Genomic DNA, 18,310 nt, shown 5'->3' with positions numbered 1-18,310 from the left:
GGGTCAGGCATTCGATACAACTAATTGAATATTTGCTTTAAGATGTCACATGTGGATTTTTTTACTATTTCATTTTGTTATAAATAATCAAATTACTCTAAAATGTTAAATGTCAAAAAGTTTGTATTATTTTAGCAAGGTTTACATTTGTGGGCACCTGTACTCTTGTTCTCGTTGAATGACAAGAAACTACAGAAGATGGCAGCATTTTATTTTAAGACCAAAGCAACAGTGATACAATTCAATACTTGGTTTTTTTCCCAAAATGAAACTCCCAACTTGTTTCAATGCAATTGCATCTTGAGTTTGACTAAGCAGAGGAAGGAAAAAAAAAAGTTTAGACCGTTTCAGTGCACAATGAGACATTTAAGAAGAATTTCATGTGCTCCTCACACGTCCCAAGTTCAAGTGAGAAATACAAAAGCTGGTCCGTGATGCTATTAAAGGGGGTGGTGGATGTACAAACATCTGTATTTACACACTAAGGCAGTTTGCTTTAAAAAGTTTGTGTGAACAGCACCATACATTACAGTATGTACAATTAAAAAAAAAAAAAAGTTCCTGAGTACTGATCGATCAACACCGGTCAGGCTCCAGTCTGATTCAGGGAAGGGGGGGGGGGGGGGGGGGGTTTAACAGTCCTGCTCTTGATGGATTGAAATTTTTTTACAGGGACGAGCGACACCGGGAAGGCCGACTATATTAGAGAGGCAAACGTGAGGCGCTGGGCACATTCTCAGCTTAGCCGGAGAAAGTGCTTCAGGTGGCCGTCTGCGTCAGGAGAAGGTGGCGGCCAGCGAGATGGCGAGGATGATGATGACCACGGCCAAGCAGATTGCGATCCAGATCTTTTTCTGCGTGAGAGTAAAAAGTGTCGTGTAAGTGTGCCCCCTCCTCTCGAGTAAACAGGAAGCAACATTACCTTGCGTGCTTTCTGCTGATACGTGACTGCTTTCTCTGTGTTGTCCTTGGCCTTTTCCACATAGTTGGATGACTGCTTGATGTTGTGCTCAATCTGGTTCACTATCTCCCCCTGCGGGACACGAGGTAATTACATGCACTTTAAATGAAATGTACAGTGTTTGAGTTGTGTGTGTGTAAGAAGTTGAATGTCACACCTGAGCCTCCACCTCCATGGCCAAATACTGAAACATGTCATGAAGATCTCTGATGCTTCGTTCCAGCTTGAGGATCTCGTCGTGCCGTGACTCGATCTCGTTCAGTGCTTGTTTGGTCGCCTTGGCGTCGCTCAGGATCTGCCCCACAAATAAAAAACGTGGTTTTAGGAATACAGAGACAGATCCAAATATTTTTGCCAATATGATACCTATAAAATATTTCATACATTATACGATTTTGAGAAATAATCCAGGGGGGATTTCTTTTCCCAAATATTGGGATTTTAAATGTCATATTTTCATTTTTAACAAACGAGCAATAAATTACATCGGTAGTATAATAATAACTAATATAAAATTTATTATACATAAATTCTCAACACATTCATCCCATACTCACATTTTGCGTGAAAACGTCTGTCTGGCCGCTTTCCAGCATTGAATCAAGCTCCTCGTCTGTCACTTTTGTGCCAGCTATAAAAACAAGATAAAGTTGTTTATTAAATAATCTCATGAGTCACTAATAGCGGCCGAGAGGTGGCACAATACGTGGAACTCACTAATTCGGAGTTGCCTCTGTATTCTCTCCACGTTGCGGTCTCGGTACTGTGCCTGGATGGTGTTGCAGTGGCCCATTAGTTCCACAAACTCCCTGGACAGGATGGCGTGCTGTGCACACAGAAAGATATGGAGAGGAAATCTCAGTTCAAAAAATGCTTAGGAGTAGATTTATAATAATAAAAAAAAAAAATAATGCACGGCATCACCTGTGTTCGCTGCATGCGAGCATTGACGGACACATATTTGCTATCGTCGTCTCCCTTCTTGGACTCGATGCCTGCGTTGCATTAACAAGCAGTCAATCGGACACAGGGAGAAAACCCATCTCAAATTTTCTGATAAAATGATTCCTGAATGTGGCCATGTTGTTAATGGAAGCAGCGCATGTCATCTGAGAAACTTAAACCTCTTAACTCCAGTTAATTTCAAGTGTGACATTTACTCTTCAGTTTCTTGTGGACTTGACTGGCCAGCGTCTTGATCTCGTCTCGTAGCGTCTGCAGCTCTTTCTTCATACCTGTAAAGATGACACCGCGCCTTAGAAACAAAGTTGTGTCTAATTTGTGTACATTAGACACATTGCACATAAAAACACAACAAGCACATCTCACCCTCTTCTGGCAGCGCCACGCCCAGAACCGTTTTCTGCTTGTTCTCAAGATCGCACACCATTCTCTTCAGGCTGAAGAGACCCTCGTGGATTTCTTGTGCCTGCACACGACAAACAACCCAGTTTAAGACCCACTGTTCTAAGTCACTTACAATCTCATGAAAAATTGTCTTCACCTTTTTAAGGAAACTCTCATTGTCCTTTTCCTCCTTGGCTGAGGAGCTTCCAGGTTTGATCATCAGCGATTTGCCCTCATCCTCATCGTCTGAAGCATTGCCTTTCTGCGAACATGGAAAAAGAAAACGGCCAGAGTGAGACAACAAAGTTGTTTAAGAATTTGCAGTTTATTTGATTTTTAGGCAGGGTTGTGTATAAATTAAAACTTTGCAGGGTTAATTTTAGTTTGGGTTTTTTGTGTGTAAAAATTGTTTCGATTTTGCAGGGTTAATTGACCGTAAGTTTTTTGTTTACATCAAAATACTGTATTTGCAATATTGCCCCAGTCTAAAGTGACATAATTGTATGAGCTTCTCCATTACATATCAAAAAGTACGTTTAACCCGAATGTCCAGTTTTTGTGACGTATATTGTGTGCCGTTAGATTTTTCGTATGCAAATCATGATGTGCCTTGATACAGAACTACGACTGTCCTACTGCCCTTGCACATCCTCCAACGGAAGTCGCCGATAAAACAACGCCCAAAGCGGACGTCGAGACAAAACTAAAGGTCAAATTATCTTAAGGGCATTTCAAACGCATTTCGATTGTGTCCCAATGGGAAAGTTGTCGCGGGGTGAAAGATAAAATGTGCGACCGTTACTCGATTGGCTGCTAAAATGCATGCTAGCGTGCTAATGCTAAACACTCCTGCAGTCCAGTAGTATTTCTCACACTTACGTTGCCCAAATCTTTAGTTCGATCCCGCATTTTCGTTGGCTCCTAACCGCGCAGAGTAATGCCGGAGACGCCGCAGCTGTACGCCGAAGTGTGTTGACTTGTCAGCGGGGTGAAGTAACGTCAGCGATGAAAATGTGGAAAAGTTTATAGTTTGGTTGTCATTCAACAAGTTTACTTGTGGGCTTCGGTTTTTCTTCTTCTTCACCTCCGCTGATTATCAGAGACGAACGATTGGTTCATTAGCGCCGTCTAGCGGCGCAACAGTGTAATTTCACCATACACAAATGAGTGTAGTACCTGTTCTGAACCGGTTTAACCGTCGGTTAATAAGCACCTTTGACTAAAACCCAATATTTGGCAGGGTTTCTACTTTTTGGACCTGGATATGACATCTCAAAGTTTATATGTATTTATTAAGACAAATGTTTTGTTCGACACTTTCAATGACAGTGCTACTGGGCTCAACTGAACGTTCATGATTTGATGGACTGCACCTCCCATGATGCACCGCGGCACCAGCGTCAAGCGCAAGTGGGAGGGAGAGCGAGAGCTGTCAGTGGCCGAGCACGGACGTCCAAATTCGGTCGACAAGCACCACCGTGAACACCTCGGGAGCAGCGAGTGAGGGAGGCGACCCACGGACACACGCCGGCCGTCCGCCCGCGTCGTCGTCCTTCGTCGCCGCTGCTGCAATGAAGCCAGAAGCGGTTGCTCGGCGTGGATGTAACAGCGGCGGACGTCATCCATGAGACCCCGCGGAGCTTGTGTGGCGCAGAAGACGACGACAAGATGAAGAAGCAGTTCAACCGAATGAGGCAGCTCGCCAACCAAACAGTGGGCAGGTAAGCTGCAATGAATGGAGGTCGTGTGATTGATGGCGTGGGCGTACACGCACAGGCGCGGACATGATGCCCGTGGATGACTGGGCACCCCCCCCCCCCCATCCTCCCACCCTTTCGGCACCCTGCAGTGATAAGTGGGGGTGGGGGGTGGATGGTCCCACTAGCATGGCTGTCACGTATTGATCTGACAATCACCACTGAGGACATTTGATGACGTTCACTATAGTCGTTCAAAAGAAAACATTGTTTTTGTCATTGGCTCTCATTAGATGGTGTACCTAAATGACTGTATGTGCGTTTGAAATTGTGACTGATGATATTCGACATGTGTCATACAAGTGTTTCCGTTGTAGTATTTTTTCTTACGTTTTCCAATGTGCATCATTGTTGCGACATTGTAGATTATGAAGTTAACGCGTCTTTTTGCTGTTGTTTAGATTGGTACCAACAGACAAAATGCAATTTTGTTTTTTCTTCAGTTGTTGCATTCCAGAAAAGCTTTTTTAATCGCCGACTTGAACCGGCTGTCCAAGTATTTTGTGGCCGTACCAGTTAAACACTGCGACACGTCACGCTTGATGAGAGATGTGATTCATCTTGCCTAAATCCACAAAGTATAGAAACACTTGCCATTTCCTACCTGTCTTCTTCTTTTTTTTTTGTCTTGCTGTGGAAAACAACCTGGATCTCCATGGTGCCCCCTGAAATCTTTTAGTTTCTGTGGGTTTTACATTTGCCCAATTTCCACTATAGTAGAGGTGTGGAACAGGCCTGCATGTTGTTGGAGCACGTGTCGACCACACAGTAAGAAAGTGGGTCGACTTGTCGCCTCTCATTGACCAACGAGCTGTGTTTGTTCAAACGGAAGCCGGGACCGCCGGCCTGCAGACAGTGGCGCTGAATGAAAAGATATTAGTGAAGCACAGAAACTCATCATCATGCTTTTGTCTTACCAAGAGTTTGTTGCATTTATTTAGCACCACCATGTTTTTCCCCACCTAAACTTGTTCCCCCCAATGGCGTCGCTCCAATCCAGATGTGGGTCGCCAGAGGTTCAGACGCAGTTCAGCTCATCTCCAAAACAGCAAGCGTGCAGCGTTAATCCTGCCTAGACTGTGTGACTGAGCGACAAAGTGTTAAGCCAAAGAGGGGGGGGGGGGGGGGATGATGAGTGCCGGAGGATGACGAGTCTTCTTCTTACTTCATTCACTATTTCCATGGCAACGATGCCATCAAGAGAAAGATGGAGACGGAAAGTATGACGTGAGGAATTTGTTGTCACGAAAGAGGTATAATGTGTGCACAAAATACTGATTTGTGGATTTGGACGTCTTGGTAATTATTTTGTCCGCATAGTACACCTAATGAAGCATGGAGTAAGAGTACAAAAATGACTATTTTGATGAACCAATTGAAGCCTGCAGGCTATAAAAATGGAGAAATTGTATGGCATTTTAAAGTCATTAGCGGTTGCCCCTTCCTGTGAGTGAAGACACAACTTGAAATTACTTTTTCCTTTAATGGCTCCATTTTTTTGGTGCTATTCTTCACATTGCGACCTCCTAAACAGAATCCATTTGAGTCTCAATTTAGGCTATTCTGCTATTTTGATTTTCTGTTAACTTTCCAAAATTGACCTGGCATGCTAGCTTCATGACAAACATTCTATTACTCCCTTCAAGTCGTGATCTATTCGTGCATGTGTGCTCTCCTGTAGTGTTGTTGAGAAACATCTGCACTCTGGTGACTTGTGACCTTCCAACGCGAGCCTTAAAACTCGAGCGTGTCGACTGTGTGTCTGATGCAGCTGTGGCGGAACATGCCTTTGTTGCCGTGGCGACCGGGGCCCGGTCGTCTCGAGGTGACGTTAGCCAGCCAGCTGTACTGTCGGCGCGCTCTTGAGACCACAGACGTGACAGGAAATGACATCACACGCTAGGAGACCCTTGATGAGGACCGCCTCCGAAATGTTTTGTTGAGGAATGTCGAAAAGCAGCTGCATCTTTTATTTAGAGCTGTTGCAACAATCAGGGCGGCCTTTGTCGAGTCTTGCAATGCGTGACCTCGATTAGGCGTTTCCATGGCAACGGTTGTGGCCTCTTGTGACCATGGCAACGGCTATCTATGTGATTCCCCATGTCCACGTCTTAGTGTGGTTTTATACTGAGATGGTCGACTGATGAAAGTCGACCCAAGGGCATTCATCACATGACGCGTGGGCGACACCCGTAGCTAGTCGGCTCCAAATGTGTCAGATTGCAAAGGTGTCTCTTGTAGCACTTAGCTATATTAATATTACAATTTACGTTGGTCGCCGAAAATTCTATTCCAAGAAAAATGCTTGACTTTTGCTCACGAGCAATGTTTATGTACTATCATCATTCATTTACACGATACGATCTGTAGAAAGTCAAGTCCCAGAATGCCGGCTCGTGTGAGTCAGGCTCAGATGAGTCAGAGCTCAGTGGACTTTCCCACCGTCCGCCTCGTTCCTTCTCAGGACTGATGAGGGCATCTGTCTGGGAACAACTGTGGATGTATTTGTAAAGTAGCATAAGGGTTGACACAATTTGTACTTGTATTAATTAGCTGCCATTAATTCGATTCTATCGTGACATATTCTCGATTTTTCCATCTTTCATAAGTTTCAGGCAAGCAAGGGGGCCCCAAAATCTACACGTTCCTGATAACATCGAGGAACGAGGAATGTGGGTCGTAACGAGGAGGAGAGGCCTTGCGGGGGAGTGCCGTAAATATCTCCCTGCTTTAAATGGCGCCCGCTGCTTTATTGGGAGCTCGCCGTAACGAGTCCACGCGGACCCAGAGGAGCTGAGAGGGAGCCCGAGGGCAGTTGGCGCTTTGAAAAACGCACAGAATCCTCCTCTCTCTTTACTTCACCAAACATGCTGAGCTGCCTTGACACAAAAGGAGAGAGAGAGAGAGAGAGAGAGAGAGAGGAGCAGAGAGAGAGAGAGAGAGAGAGTCCTTGAAAATGTTGCTTAGTGATACTTTGTGCTTGCAACACACCTGCTTGATGGGGTCAAATGGGGGGGGGGGGTAACATCAGGATCTGTCGTCAAAAATTGAGCATTTATTTTTCCCCAAATATTCTAAAAATAGATTTTTGCTGTTTTTAGGGGACGGAATTGGAATGTTTGCTTTTTTCGGACGCCTGCCTCCATAGTTAAGTACATGTCAACCTTGAGCTACTCGTCAATCGTCACCCGTTTACATTTTGTTTGTAAATCAAGCACGTTACAATGTCATTAACAAACCACAAACAAGCCTTTCATGAGATACACCGTTTTGACTGTCACTTATTAATTAATGTCAGAAAGTGTGGTTATTTGTTCTTTTTTAACCTTGAGGGATAAAGTCCAGATTTAAAAGCCGCACATTTTTATACGCTGCCTACTTCCTGTATTGAATAGAGGCGTGGAAGTGTTGTTGTTATTTTTAGCCCGGCTGAATTATTGATGCTGTCGTTGAGAGAAACATTAAAGTTTTAAGTTGGAGCTGCTGCAGCAAGTTCTGTGTCAGAATCAGAACCTCAGCACTTACTCACCAGCTCCATGATGGGGAGTTGAAACTTTCCGTTTATCCGGTAGGGTTGCAGGTGAGCTACGCAATGAAATGGAAGATGGTAGCTATGATTGGACGCCATGTTTAAAAAGGGTCTTGCCACCAAAGTGGGTCGGGGTACGGCGGTGGAATTTGGAGCGCAGCCCGCTTTGTCTATGTGCTGAGAGTTTGGAGAAGTGAGGCCTTGGGGATGGAGGGATGGGGGCAACGTTGGGTCGTGAGCAGCATTTTCATGAGCTCCTCTTTCTGGGCCAGCTCCAGCTCCGGGCCGGGTTTGATTATCACGTGACCCCTATGTTTGTCATGCAATACCAGTACAGTACCAGCAGCACCAGTGCAGGGGGCAAAGGGGATGCGCTAGTTTTGCCCCAAATCAATTTTTAGAAGTCTTAATATTGCACTTGCTACTGCTACTACTATTCTGCCTGCCTGTCGGTGACATCATCCCACAAAGTATTTCCTCCCGCTCTGCGGTTGCCATGGAGACCACTGGCTGGTTAACAATGGGCTCAGATTGAAAGACCTATTAGTCACATCACTGCTAATCCTGACATTGTGTGTCTGTGAGGAGGTGGACGAAGTAGACGCACGCTAACACACGTGCATGCTAACACTGGCTAGCATATGTACACACAAAAATATGTCCATTGGGTGGCAGATTGATTGATGGCTGATGAGGTAACGTGAAAGGACCAGATAGTCAGGTTTCATTCTTTCTTCCCTATGCTTCCTCCTCCTCCTCCTCCTCCTCCTCCTCCTCCTCCTCCTCCTCCTTACTTGATGCCTCGACGGGCCTGAAAGCAGTTGCTGTCCCACCTACTGGTGAGGGCATGTGGAAGCGAAAGCTACGGATGAGCAGGGCTCGAGCTGCACTTCTGTGAGTTTGCTATTTTTTTAAAAATATTATGTCGGACAGAAAGTGAGGAAGGACGAACCCAAGTGGGCTGGCTGATGACTTTCTTGATCGCTTGCCGCTTGAGGCAGTCGTCTTTTTGACAGACGGACGTCAGCGAGAATGCATGGTTTTCCATTGAGGACTTGTGTGTGTGTGTGTGTGGGAGGGGGGCTTCCCACGAGTCTCTGCGTCAACACTGAAACTAGCAATGAATCATTTGCCTCCTACAATATTCATAAAAAATGCAGCGGATGGCATTGTGACATGCATGTAATATCTGCTTGTTTCCCAGTTGCTATGGCAACCATATCCATCCAAGTTGAGCCTGACTCACAATTTCTTTCTTCCCTCGCAGGGCTGAGAAGACCGAAGTGTTAAGCGAAGACCTCCTGCAGGTATGTACTAATGGACACACGCGCTCATTTCAAATGAATGAAAATGATTTGATGCATTTATTGTAAGTTTCTTCTTTGTTGCATGTCAGGCGGAGAAGCGTCTGGAGCTGGTCAAGCAGGTGTCGCACAGCACCCACAAGAAGTTGGCGGCGTGTCTGCAGGGTCAGCAGAATGTGGAGGTGGACAAGAAGTCGGTCAGGTCGCCGTCGGTGAGAAGACAAGACACACTTGTTTATTGACCTCATTGACCTACCTGAGATTAAACCTGCTGGACTCCAGTCCAGTAGGTGGCACTGACGTGCAGAAGGAAGAGGAGAAGCGGCAGTAAAACAAGTCTCATGTGAAGCCGGTCATTATTGTGATCCCTTTTTGTGTTTTCATGTAGAAGAAACTTCCTCTCGCGACGCTAGCACAATGTATGGTGGAGGGGGCGGCGTTGCTCGGGGACGAGACTATGCTTGGGTGAGCACACGGAATCGGTGGTGGCGAAGCTATTAGTGCTTGGCATACTCCCAGTCCTAAATGGCCGTCGTCGCTTCTGCTGCCGTAGGAAGATGCTGAAGCTGTGCGGCGAGACTCAGGACAAACTGTCCCAGGAGCTCGTCCTGTTCGAAGGCACCATCGAGAGAGACGTCATGGACCCGCTATATGACCTCGCCGAGGTACTATAGCCACGCTTGAAAATTGGCAGGAGAGGAGGGGGGGGGGGGAGTAATGAAATGCTTGTGACCTTGCGTTTGCCGCTCTACCTCAATGTGACACCTGCATGCCTGTAAAAGAATCCGCATGAGAGCTGTGTGTGTGTGTGTCGCAGCTGACAACAAAAGTCAACTCTCCTTGCCTCCCTCAGGTGGAAATCCCAAACATCCAGAAACAAAGGAAACATTTAACCAAACTGGTCCTGGATATGGACTCCGCTCGCACGCGGTTAGTCTTGCACCATTGTAGATGTGTGTGAGAAACAAAGCTGAGCTCAGTATGCTTTCCATCCCCGGCGTTGAAACCACAGGTACTATCAGTCCGGCAAGTCGTCGGGCCTGTCCAGCAACCTGCAGCCCAGCGGCGGCAAGGCCGAGCACCTGAGGGAGGAGATGGAGGAGGCCGCCAATCGCATGGAGATCTGTCGGGTCAGGGCTTCACCTTGACGCAATGTTTGACTTCTCAAATGGACCCGATATTCATTTGTTTTTGCTCGCCGTCACCAGGACCAGCTGTCCGCCGACATGTACAGCTCCATGGCCAAAGAACTCGACTATGCAAGCTATTTCCAGACCGTATGTAAAAAAAAAAAATGCGTAGCGCACGCCGACGCGTACTGACGCGTGCTGTGCGTCCTGCAGCTGATTGAAGTCCAGGCCGAGTACCACAGGAAGTCACTGGAGCTGCTGCAGAACATTCTGCCTCAGATTAAAGCTCATCAGGGTAAACAACACACACTGCTTTTAAAAATAGGAAAATCAGCAGTATAGTGGGGAACACTGTATTATGGCTGACTGTGCATCTGACGTGTGCGTGTGTGTTTTGTCAGAGTCGTGGGCGGAGAAGCCTTGCTACGGGAAGCCGCTGGAAGAGCACTTAGAGCTCAGCGGGAGAGATATTGCTTTCCCCATCGAAGCCTGTGTCACCATGCTGCTGGAGTGCGGCATGGAAGAGGAGGTCAGACACACACACGTGTGCTAACTGAGATGATGTCATGCACGCGCACACAAGATCATTTGACATGACCTCCATGAGGCTCAAAAGTGCCCTCTGGTGTGTTTTCAGGGTTTGTTCCGAGTGGCTCCATCCGCCTCCAAGCTGAAGAAGCTCAAGGCGTCTTTGGACTGCGGCGTGCTGGACGTTCAGGAGTACTCGGCCGACCCGCACGCCATCGCAGGTGAGCTCATGCGTTGCCACATTCATGACTTGAATGTTTTTATTTGAGCACGGTCGTTGACGTAAATTCCATCTTTGTCCTGTAGGCGCTTTGAAATCTTACCTGCGTGAGCTCCCCGAGCCCCTGATGACCTTTGAGCTTTACAACGACTGGATTCAGGCCTCAAAGTAAGGAGCCTTCACATCTACGGGGTGGAATTGTGTGATTATTATTATTTTTTTAACTTGCTCCTGCTTCCTACAGTATCCCAGACCAGGACAAAAGGTTGCAGGCTCTCCGCGGCGCTTGTGACAAACTACCGCCAGCCAGCAACAACAACTTCAGGTGAGACTGAAAAAAGGCTTCAAGTTGTTGGCTCCTTATGGATATTTGCTGGAGGCCCGTGATGAAAGTGAGGAGACGGAGCGCAAACTGCACGCGTGGGCGTATCTGTCGCATTTTACAAATGGAGTTTATTTATAGCGCCTCTTCTCAGAGGAGATGTCAGACAGCGTCGCTCACCATAGCGAAGCCGCCTGATGCTCGCTCGAGCACACACGGCCGGCCCACTGGCCCAGTTTTGTGTCCTCAAGGGTCTTCTCAAATGGGGAGTTGTGTTTATCTCTGGGAGGCTTTTATGGAAGTTTATCACACGCGGCTCCACTTGGTTGTCGGGAAACTTGTACAGCTCAGTAGTCTCGTGTTTCTCTTCTTGTGGCTCCGCCGGGAAAAGAAGAAATGAGAAAAGTAGGTTATGCAAATGTGCACGACGACCTTGCTCTTACTTCCTGCCACATGTTTGCAGATATTTGATTAAGTTCCTGTCCAAACTGACGGAATACCAGGACGTGAACAAGATGACTCCCGGGAACATCGCCATCGTGCTGGGGCCCAACCTGCTGTGGACGCACAGCGACGGGTAGGACCAGGTTACATTTACAAAGAAAATATTCAGTTGAATCATTTTTTTTAGACCTCATTTAAAAATGATCGTCCATATTTGTCATTTTGAACAATTACAAATCCCACGGTGACGTCTCAAGACAGTAGCACCACCTTTCAGACTTGTTATCGTCCTTTCGGATGTGCTGATAAAAACCTCCGGACGCCCGTTTCCGAGCTGGGGTCCGTTTACGATGGTGACGCAGCAGTTTGAGAAGAAGTCGCCCTCCCTGGCGTCTTTCGAAATGTCTCGGCTATCAATCTATCAAGCTCTGCAACAGCTTTGCTAATGTTTCCTCTGCAGAGGGTGGCAAGTACAAATACTTGGGCTTAAAAAAAAACGACTGTCAATTTTAGACCAAATCTGTTTCGGTAGCTTGGTCCAAGACATCGTGCGAGTCGTTCACCTTGTGTCCTCTGCAGCAACATCACGGAGATGATGACCACAGTGTCCCTGCAAATCGTCGGCATCATCGAGCCCATCATCCAGCACGCCGACTGGTTCTTCCCCGGAGGTGAGGCTCTCAACACCTGCTCAAATATCATCTCCAACGCTCCCATCAACCACGCTCCTTTTTTCTTATAACCAGAAATTGAGTTCAACGTGACGGGCAACTACGGCAGTCCGGTACACAGCAACCACAACGCCAACTACAGCTCCATGCCGTCTCCCGACATGGAGCAGATGGAGCGGCGGCAGAACGAGCAGAGCCGCAGACCCCTCAGCGTGGCCACCGACAACATGATGCTGGAGTTCTACAAGAAAGATGGGTAGGACTGTTGGCTTTCAAAAAAATACTCTCCAATTGGCTAACATAGCTCGTGGTTCTGAAAGAGACTTGAAGTCAAAAGTGACAAAGGATTATGTCTCTCTCCCTTTTTGTGATCCTCCTACCATTCTTTTAAAGCTCTTATCGCTCCCACCGGGGCGTCTCGGCGCAGCTCGGCTAATTAACCCGGACCCGGCTCTGATCCGTAGCCAGCGGCAGTCTTAGCTGTAAAGGATTTGACGTGAAAGTATCTGAGCGTGATACGACTAATCAATTTTGTATCCATTCAAATTGTTCAACTTATTTGGCCCTCTTTAATACTTTTTCTTCATATTATTTTGAAGAATGAATCACCTCTATGAAGTCGTCCCAACCAGTTTTGGATTGAATTTGTTTTAAGAACAACTTTGTTGAGCCCCAACACAAGTTTCACAGATTGACCTTTCTTTGTGTCCTCATTCTACTTCTTTCTCTCAATTTGAACCATGCAGCATCAGGAAGATCCAGAGGTAGCGTAATCACCCTTTCACCCCTCTCGTTACGGATTCTCGGTGTGTTGTGTCCGTGTTGGGTGGTCTCGTTATCCAAGTTGTGTATCCAAGTTGCATCATTGTGATGTTTGGGGTCATTCGACGGGAAGACAGTTTCCAGTCCTAAAACATCCGTGTTCTTACGTCGGAAGTTGATCCCGTGACCGAGCCCCTCCCCCCAAGCTCAAGCCCTCCTTTGCAGTGATTGGCTGTGCGTCTGTGTCCCACTACAGCATGGGAGTCAGGGTGATGGACACCTCTTGGGTGTCCCGCAGGGGCTCGTCGTCCTCGCGTAAAACCACATCCACGCCCCCCAGCGTGCGGGCGCCCACCCCGCCCACGGACGCGCTCACCCCCGAGCCGCCCGGAACCCCCTCGGGGTCGCCCTCCCCCACCCCTCCTCCCACTAACAACGAGCGAGCCAGGTAAGGCTGTTGTGCCACCCCCAAGGCCACCCCCCCGAACCTGCGCCCCGCAGCTGACCGCATACTAGTGCCCCTCCAAAGATCTTCCTTCAACTTTTTAACCTTTGACCCCAGACATGCTTGAATATGTTTTTTTTTTAGCCCCTTTCACGCTGCCTTCCGAGCATATTTGCGCATTGGAGGCGTTAAGGTGGAGTGTTTACGCAGCTATTGTAAGATGTCACAAGATGGTACAAGGTTTGCGATAATAGGATTTTGTTTTTTTTAAGTCCGTATTGGCGAATAAATTCCAGAACTCTGCTAAGAGATGAATGAATTAGTAGTAAATTGCAACCGTGCGTGGGAAGGCTGCAATCTCCTCCTCTCGCATCAACATAGTTCCTCGGCACCGAGATAACGTCAAAAGAAGCGCAAGTCTCGGCGATGCAACTGTACTCCCGTGATGTGCCAATTGCGTCGGCGTGAAAGGGGCCACGGCTGCACGTGCGGCGCTCTCATGTTGTCTTTTGGCCGTCAGCCCCCGCATGTTTCACAGCTTCACCTTCCATTGTCGCAAGGCTCTGCAGTGGATGAGGTGACGCTTCTTTTTTCTTCCTCACCATGGGGTGATGTTTCCTACCCATTTCTCCTCTCCAACAGCTTCCCCGCTCGCCGTAAAAGATTTCTTTTATCATTCCAGCTCGGATGACGCTTCGGACGCCTGTAACGCTCACCCCTCCCCCGAGGAGGAGAGGCCGCCCCCCCCTTACCCGTCTTCCTCACCCTTCTCGCTCCCTCCCCAACACTTTTCCGCCCGAGCACCCCCCGGTATGCGCCCGCTCTCCCGCAGTCCCGAATGCGTGCCCGCGGGCCCGTCGCCCGTCCCCCGCCGCTCGGGCTACAGCCCGCCCCCGTTCCTCCACTCCCTGTGCCCGTCCCCGCAGCCCCTTGACATCAACTCCAACCCACGAGCCCAAAGCTCCCCGCCCTTGCACAAGCAGGCCTCCCTGGCCGAGCCCCTGCATGCGCCCCCTGCCGACACAAACGGCTCCTCCCTCTACATCAAACCCCCGCTCGTTCTTACTCGCCACGATTTATTCCTGGGCTCCCCCAAACCCCCTGGCACGCCCTTGTCCGCCCCCCCTCCTTGGGCCACCTGTAGCCGAGAACGAGGACGCAAGGCCGCTAGGTAAATGCAAGAACATCCTTGTTTTTTTACCCCCCCACACAGGTAAGAGGTGGGTGATGGGATAGCAGCAGCATTTTTTTTTCTCTTCTTTTTGCCGTTATCCAATGCATCTTTAATGCAAGTCATCGCTGCTACGTGCTGGTTGCCAGGAAATGCGGAGGAGGCAGTTGCTAGGCAACAAGGAAGAGTCAAAGCCTTCTGTGATGAAAGGGGGATTACGTGTGGGCAGAAAACAGGGGTCCGCAGAGTGATCTTGTATCATTTCAGAAATATTTAACCAATTACTTTCTACCTTACCTTTGGGCCTGGGTCCAAAATAAAAGCTTGAACTTTTTGATTATGACAAGTGGGTGGTGATGAGTCACATCAGCATGTGTGAGACTCCACCACTACACACGCAAAAATAAGGAAAGCATGGTTGTGACGTCGTATCATGTGAATGTCAAAGACTCATTTGCATGGCTCCGCCCCTAATTTGAAACACCGCAGTCATCCTCATTTGCTGGAAACTTCTGTCCAGCCTTTTTTGCCCTTCAGCCCTCATTATGGCTATCCTGTAAGTTGAGGTGTGAGATCTTTTTGTAATAATAATGCAGGGTGCAAATATGATGGGTGAGGTCATCTTTAAGTCTAAATAGATGTTTTTTGTTTCATTTCAGCACCCTGAAGAACAAGGAACTGTCTCCAGTCATTGGGCAGAAGGGATTCCAGGGGACACTTTCTGCTAGCTGCCAGTCTGAGCACAGCCCGCACACGCTACGGAGAGGTAAGATGATGTCATCACATATGCCTCTAGTTAACCTCAAAGTTTGGATGTTTTTTTTTTTTTTATCTCATCCCCTAGCAAAGAAGCTTGCTCCAATCCCGCCTAAAGTCCCCTACAGCCAGACAGGGGCTGTGTCGGAGCAATCCACGGGCCAGCCGTCTCCTGTCAGCCTGTCGCCCACGCCCCCTAGCACCCCTTCGCCATACGGCTTCGGCTACCCGCAGGGTTACGCCACTATTGGCTCCTTGGGACACGTCCAGATGGCCGGCACGCCGTCTCTGTCCTCGCCGCCTTCGCTGGCCGGGACGCTCACCAAAGTCCGGCCCACGCCCAAGCCGCCCCGGCAGAGGCCCAGCTTGCCTCCGCCGCAGCCGCCCTCCACACCCGGCACCAGCCCCCAGCCTCTGGAGCACTCGTCTGGCCTGCTGGATGGTTTGTCTCCTGGAGAAAGCATGTCCACAGGTACGAGCTGTCATTTTCTTCAATAAGATTTAACTCCACTACAAGAGTATCAAAACTCAAAGGGTCAAACTCGGTATTTTGTGTTAGATGACCACTCAACAGGTTGAACTGTTCTGATGTGAAACTGTTGTTGATTATTTGCAGCCGTTTGAGCCGTCGTATTGTTTGAGGGACTTTTAGGGTAAGCAGGACTTCATTTAACCCCCACCATCCCTCCAACTTGCATCTTGGCCACATGGCGACCCCCCCCCCCCCCACCACCACCATAAGTCAGAGCCAACGTCTTGTTGCGCCCATTTTGCATGGCTCATGCGGGCACGATGGGTGCACAAAATGAAACTAAGCTAAACACAGCTTGGTCCCTCTAATTCCTGCTGCCAGCTTTGAGCGTCACTCCCACCTTTTGCCACCGCCTCCCTCCCTCCCACTTCCCACTCCTCCATGTGTGCATATATGGAATATTATTTCATGTTGGACTGGGCTTTGCTACGAGGTAGTCGGTGTACATCTTGTATAACAGAAAGTTACATCCTTCTGCTCTGTGATGTTTTCACGGAAATATTGACGAGCATTCCAACTCATGCAGCGCTGTTAAACTCCATGCCCATCAGTTTTTAAGTCAATACTGGAAAAACAATCATGGCCCCTAAAAATGTTGACACTTTGACCCAAATTGGACAGTTTAGGCTATCTGAGTTATTTTGAGGGAGTAGTAAATGTACATTGTTGTACAAGCTGTACTTGGACTACTTTATGACGTTCGTAGCCAAGTGTCATTTCTTCAGTCTTGAATATATAAAATCAAATATTTACATAACGGATGAGGGGACACGGTAGAAACCTTATAAAACGTTCTCTGGTCATCTTGTGATATTATTTTCCTTCCCCATGCCTGATTTGGACTCGCACACTCCTCGCCCAGCATGGCCCCAACCCCCACCTGGAATCTTCTCAGCATCCCAACCTGAAGGCTCTCTGAATGATGAGTAAATGTTTTCCTCTTGCTCCTGCAGATTCCTTCTGCAACCTAGATATTCCCGTCATTAACATGGAGCTGGACAGCCTTCTGGACTTGGCTCACATCTCCCACCTCAGGCACTCGGTAGCGCTGCTGGACTCGAGCCGCCTCAGAAGCACCGAGTCGGAGGGGGGGGAGGATTCGGAGAGCACGGTCCTATGACGCCGCAGCCTCTCCCCTCCTTCCTCCTTCTCCCCTAATGTATTCCTGCATTTGGATTGCCCCCCCCCCTCTCTTTTTGGTTTCTATTTGCCTTATTTGATGACTTGAACGCCAGACAAGGAACACACAAGCGCGCCAATCTTCTGCAAGGAATATCGACAACTATTCCCCTCTCGGCATGGACATCAGCCTGAGTGTGCACTGCATGTGTGTGCGCGTGCGTATTATCAACCGACATGCACGTTGTAGATACTTAGCTGAATAACAAACAAAAAAAATCTTGGTGGTTAAATTTAATTGAGTGAAAACTATTTATTGTCTATACTGTACATTTGCAGAGTTTATGATTTCCAATCAAACATCAGATCGTATTTTATATTGACAGGAGAACTCATAATACATCCGGAAAAGACGTTTAAGACGCTGTAACTTACACAGATTGACCATTTAAATCAGTGTTTCCTTAGTGTACCGCTAGAGGGAGCTTGCGCACCACACTTGATCGAGAAGGTCATTCAAGTGAACGAGAAGAAAACATGCTCTCATCACCAAGAGGGGGCCCTACTATTTTTGTCCCAGTTGATGGATGCACTTTTTTTCTACATGGATGATGACCACATGTGAAGGCATAGATGTGCAAAGCATCCTGTTTATTTTCAGCAGAGTATTTATGATACAGATCTATTTCTTGCAAAAGCTTTTTACTTGACACCCATGTGGGCAAGGAGAAGCTTTCAATCATGGGACCAGATATATCTCTCACTTGACACACGCAAAAAAAAAAAAAAGAAGACTGTAAATAAGTTGTTGTACATACATGCTATGTATATAGGGACTTCAGTATAAATATATATGTAGATGTATAGAAATACTGGCTGGATTGAAATGAACACATGAAGATAACACTCATTGTTTTGTCTCCATTTTTCACATTAGCACATATTAGTCTATTGTTTTACACAATTAACCCCCTTGGGCTGATTTTAATATTTATTTGATAAAAGAAATGGACAATACATGTTGACTTGGACATGTAAATTAGTGGGACTGAATTGTTCAAAAACAGACCAGAGCTCGATTCTCAATATGAATTGACGGCTAATCTGCAATGTTTACAATTTCAATATTTGATTAAACCTACTGTAGAACAATTCAAATAATCACCCGCCTTTATGTTGTGTTGTTTGTGTTTTACGCGATTCACTGGAATGTAAAACTGGCAGGTTGTGTGTGTTTTGTGGTGGAGGGTCCGTGTCTCTTTTGGTCATTGGATATTTCATTTGGAAGCAGATATTAAAAATGGAAAAATGA

At 47.5% G+C, this 18,310-nt stretch overlaps 3 protein-coding genes across 7 annotated transcripts in view; 2 read left to right on the top strand and 1 right to left on the bottom strand.

Annotated features, from left to right (window-relative positions):
• srcap (Snf2-related CREBBP activator protein) overlaps nt 1-2,848 on the top strand; it is a 21,644-nt gene extending 18,796 nt beyond the window's left edge. Inside the window, exons 33-34 of the transcript XR_009710361.1 lie at nt 673-878; nt 987-2,848. The gene's annotated coding sequence lies outside the window, so the exon portion shown is untranslated. The remainder of the gene's footprint in view (nt 1-672; nt 879-986) is intronic.
• stx4 (syntaxin 4) lies at nt 195-3,405 on the bottom strand. Its single transcript, XM_061264873.1, has 10 exons — nt 3,188-3,405; nt 2,466-2,570; nt 2,291-2,390; nt 2,122-2,196; nt 1,886-1,956; nt 1,679-1,787; nt 1,519-1,592; nt 1,119-1,256; nt 923-1,033; nt 195-854 (listed from the first exon to the last, which is right to left on the bottom strand). The coding sequence occupies exons 1-10, from the start codon at nt 3,215-3,217 to the stop codon at nt 777-779; spliced, it is 891 nt and encodes a 296-aa protein (XP_061120857.1). The 5' UTR covers nt 3,218-3,405; the 3' UTR covers nt 195-776.
• On the top strand, nt 2,488-18,310 carry LOC133143110 (rho GTPase-activating protein 44-like). 5 transcript variants are annotated; one of them, XM_061264870.1, is made up of 23 exons: nt 2,488-2,600; nt 2,928-3,017; nt 3,638-4,029; nt 8,862-8,901; nt 8,991-9,110; nt 9,287-9,363; nt 9,452-9,563; nt 9,752-9,828; nt 9,911-10,028; nt 10,107-10,175; nt 10,242-10,323; nt 10,430-10,557; nt 10,666-10,777; nt 10,863-10,944; nt 11,021-11,101; nt 11,562-11,675; nt 12,122-12,213; nt 12,289-12,469; nt 14,103-14,591; nt 15,251-15,357; nt 15,436-15,819; nt 15,964-16,000; nt 16,833-16,973. In XM_061264870.1, exons 3-22 carry the CDS (start codon nt 3,977-3,979, stop codon nt 15,969-15,971), a joined length of 2,526 nt encoding a protein of 841 aa, XP_061120854.1. In that variant the 5' UTR covers nt 2,488-2,600; nt 2,928-3,017; nt 3,638-3,976; the 3' UTR covers nt 15,972-16,000; nt 16,833-16,973. The 5 variants fall into 5 exon arrangements, with proteins under 5 accessions (XP_061120854.1, XP_061120853.1, XP_061120855.1 ...); XM_061264869.1 differs by lacking the exon at nt 15,964-16,000 and having other exon boundaries at nt 16,833-18,310; XM_061264872.1 differs by lacking the exons at nt 2,488-2,600; nt 2,928-3,017; nt 15,964-16,000 and adding exons at nt 12,960-12,977; nt 13,232-13,423 and having other exon boundaries at nt 3,379-4,029; nt 16,833-18,310.

The sequence above is a fragment of the Syngnathus typhle genome, linkage group LG18 (assembly GCF_033458585.1).
Source record: "Syngnathus typhle isolate RoL2023-S1 ecotype Sweden linkage group LG18, RoL_Styp_1.0, whole genome shotgun sequence".
Lineage (NCBI taxonomy): Eukaryota > Metazoa > Chordata > Actinopteri > Syngnathiformes > Syngnathidae > Syngnathus > Syngnathus typhle.
Note: the sequence above shows the minus strand (reverse complement) of the source record. Positions and strands in the feature narration are given on the sequence as shown.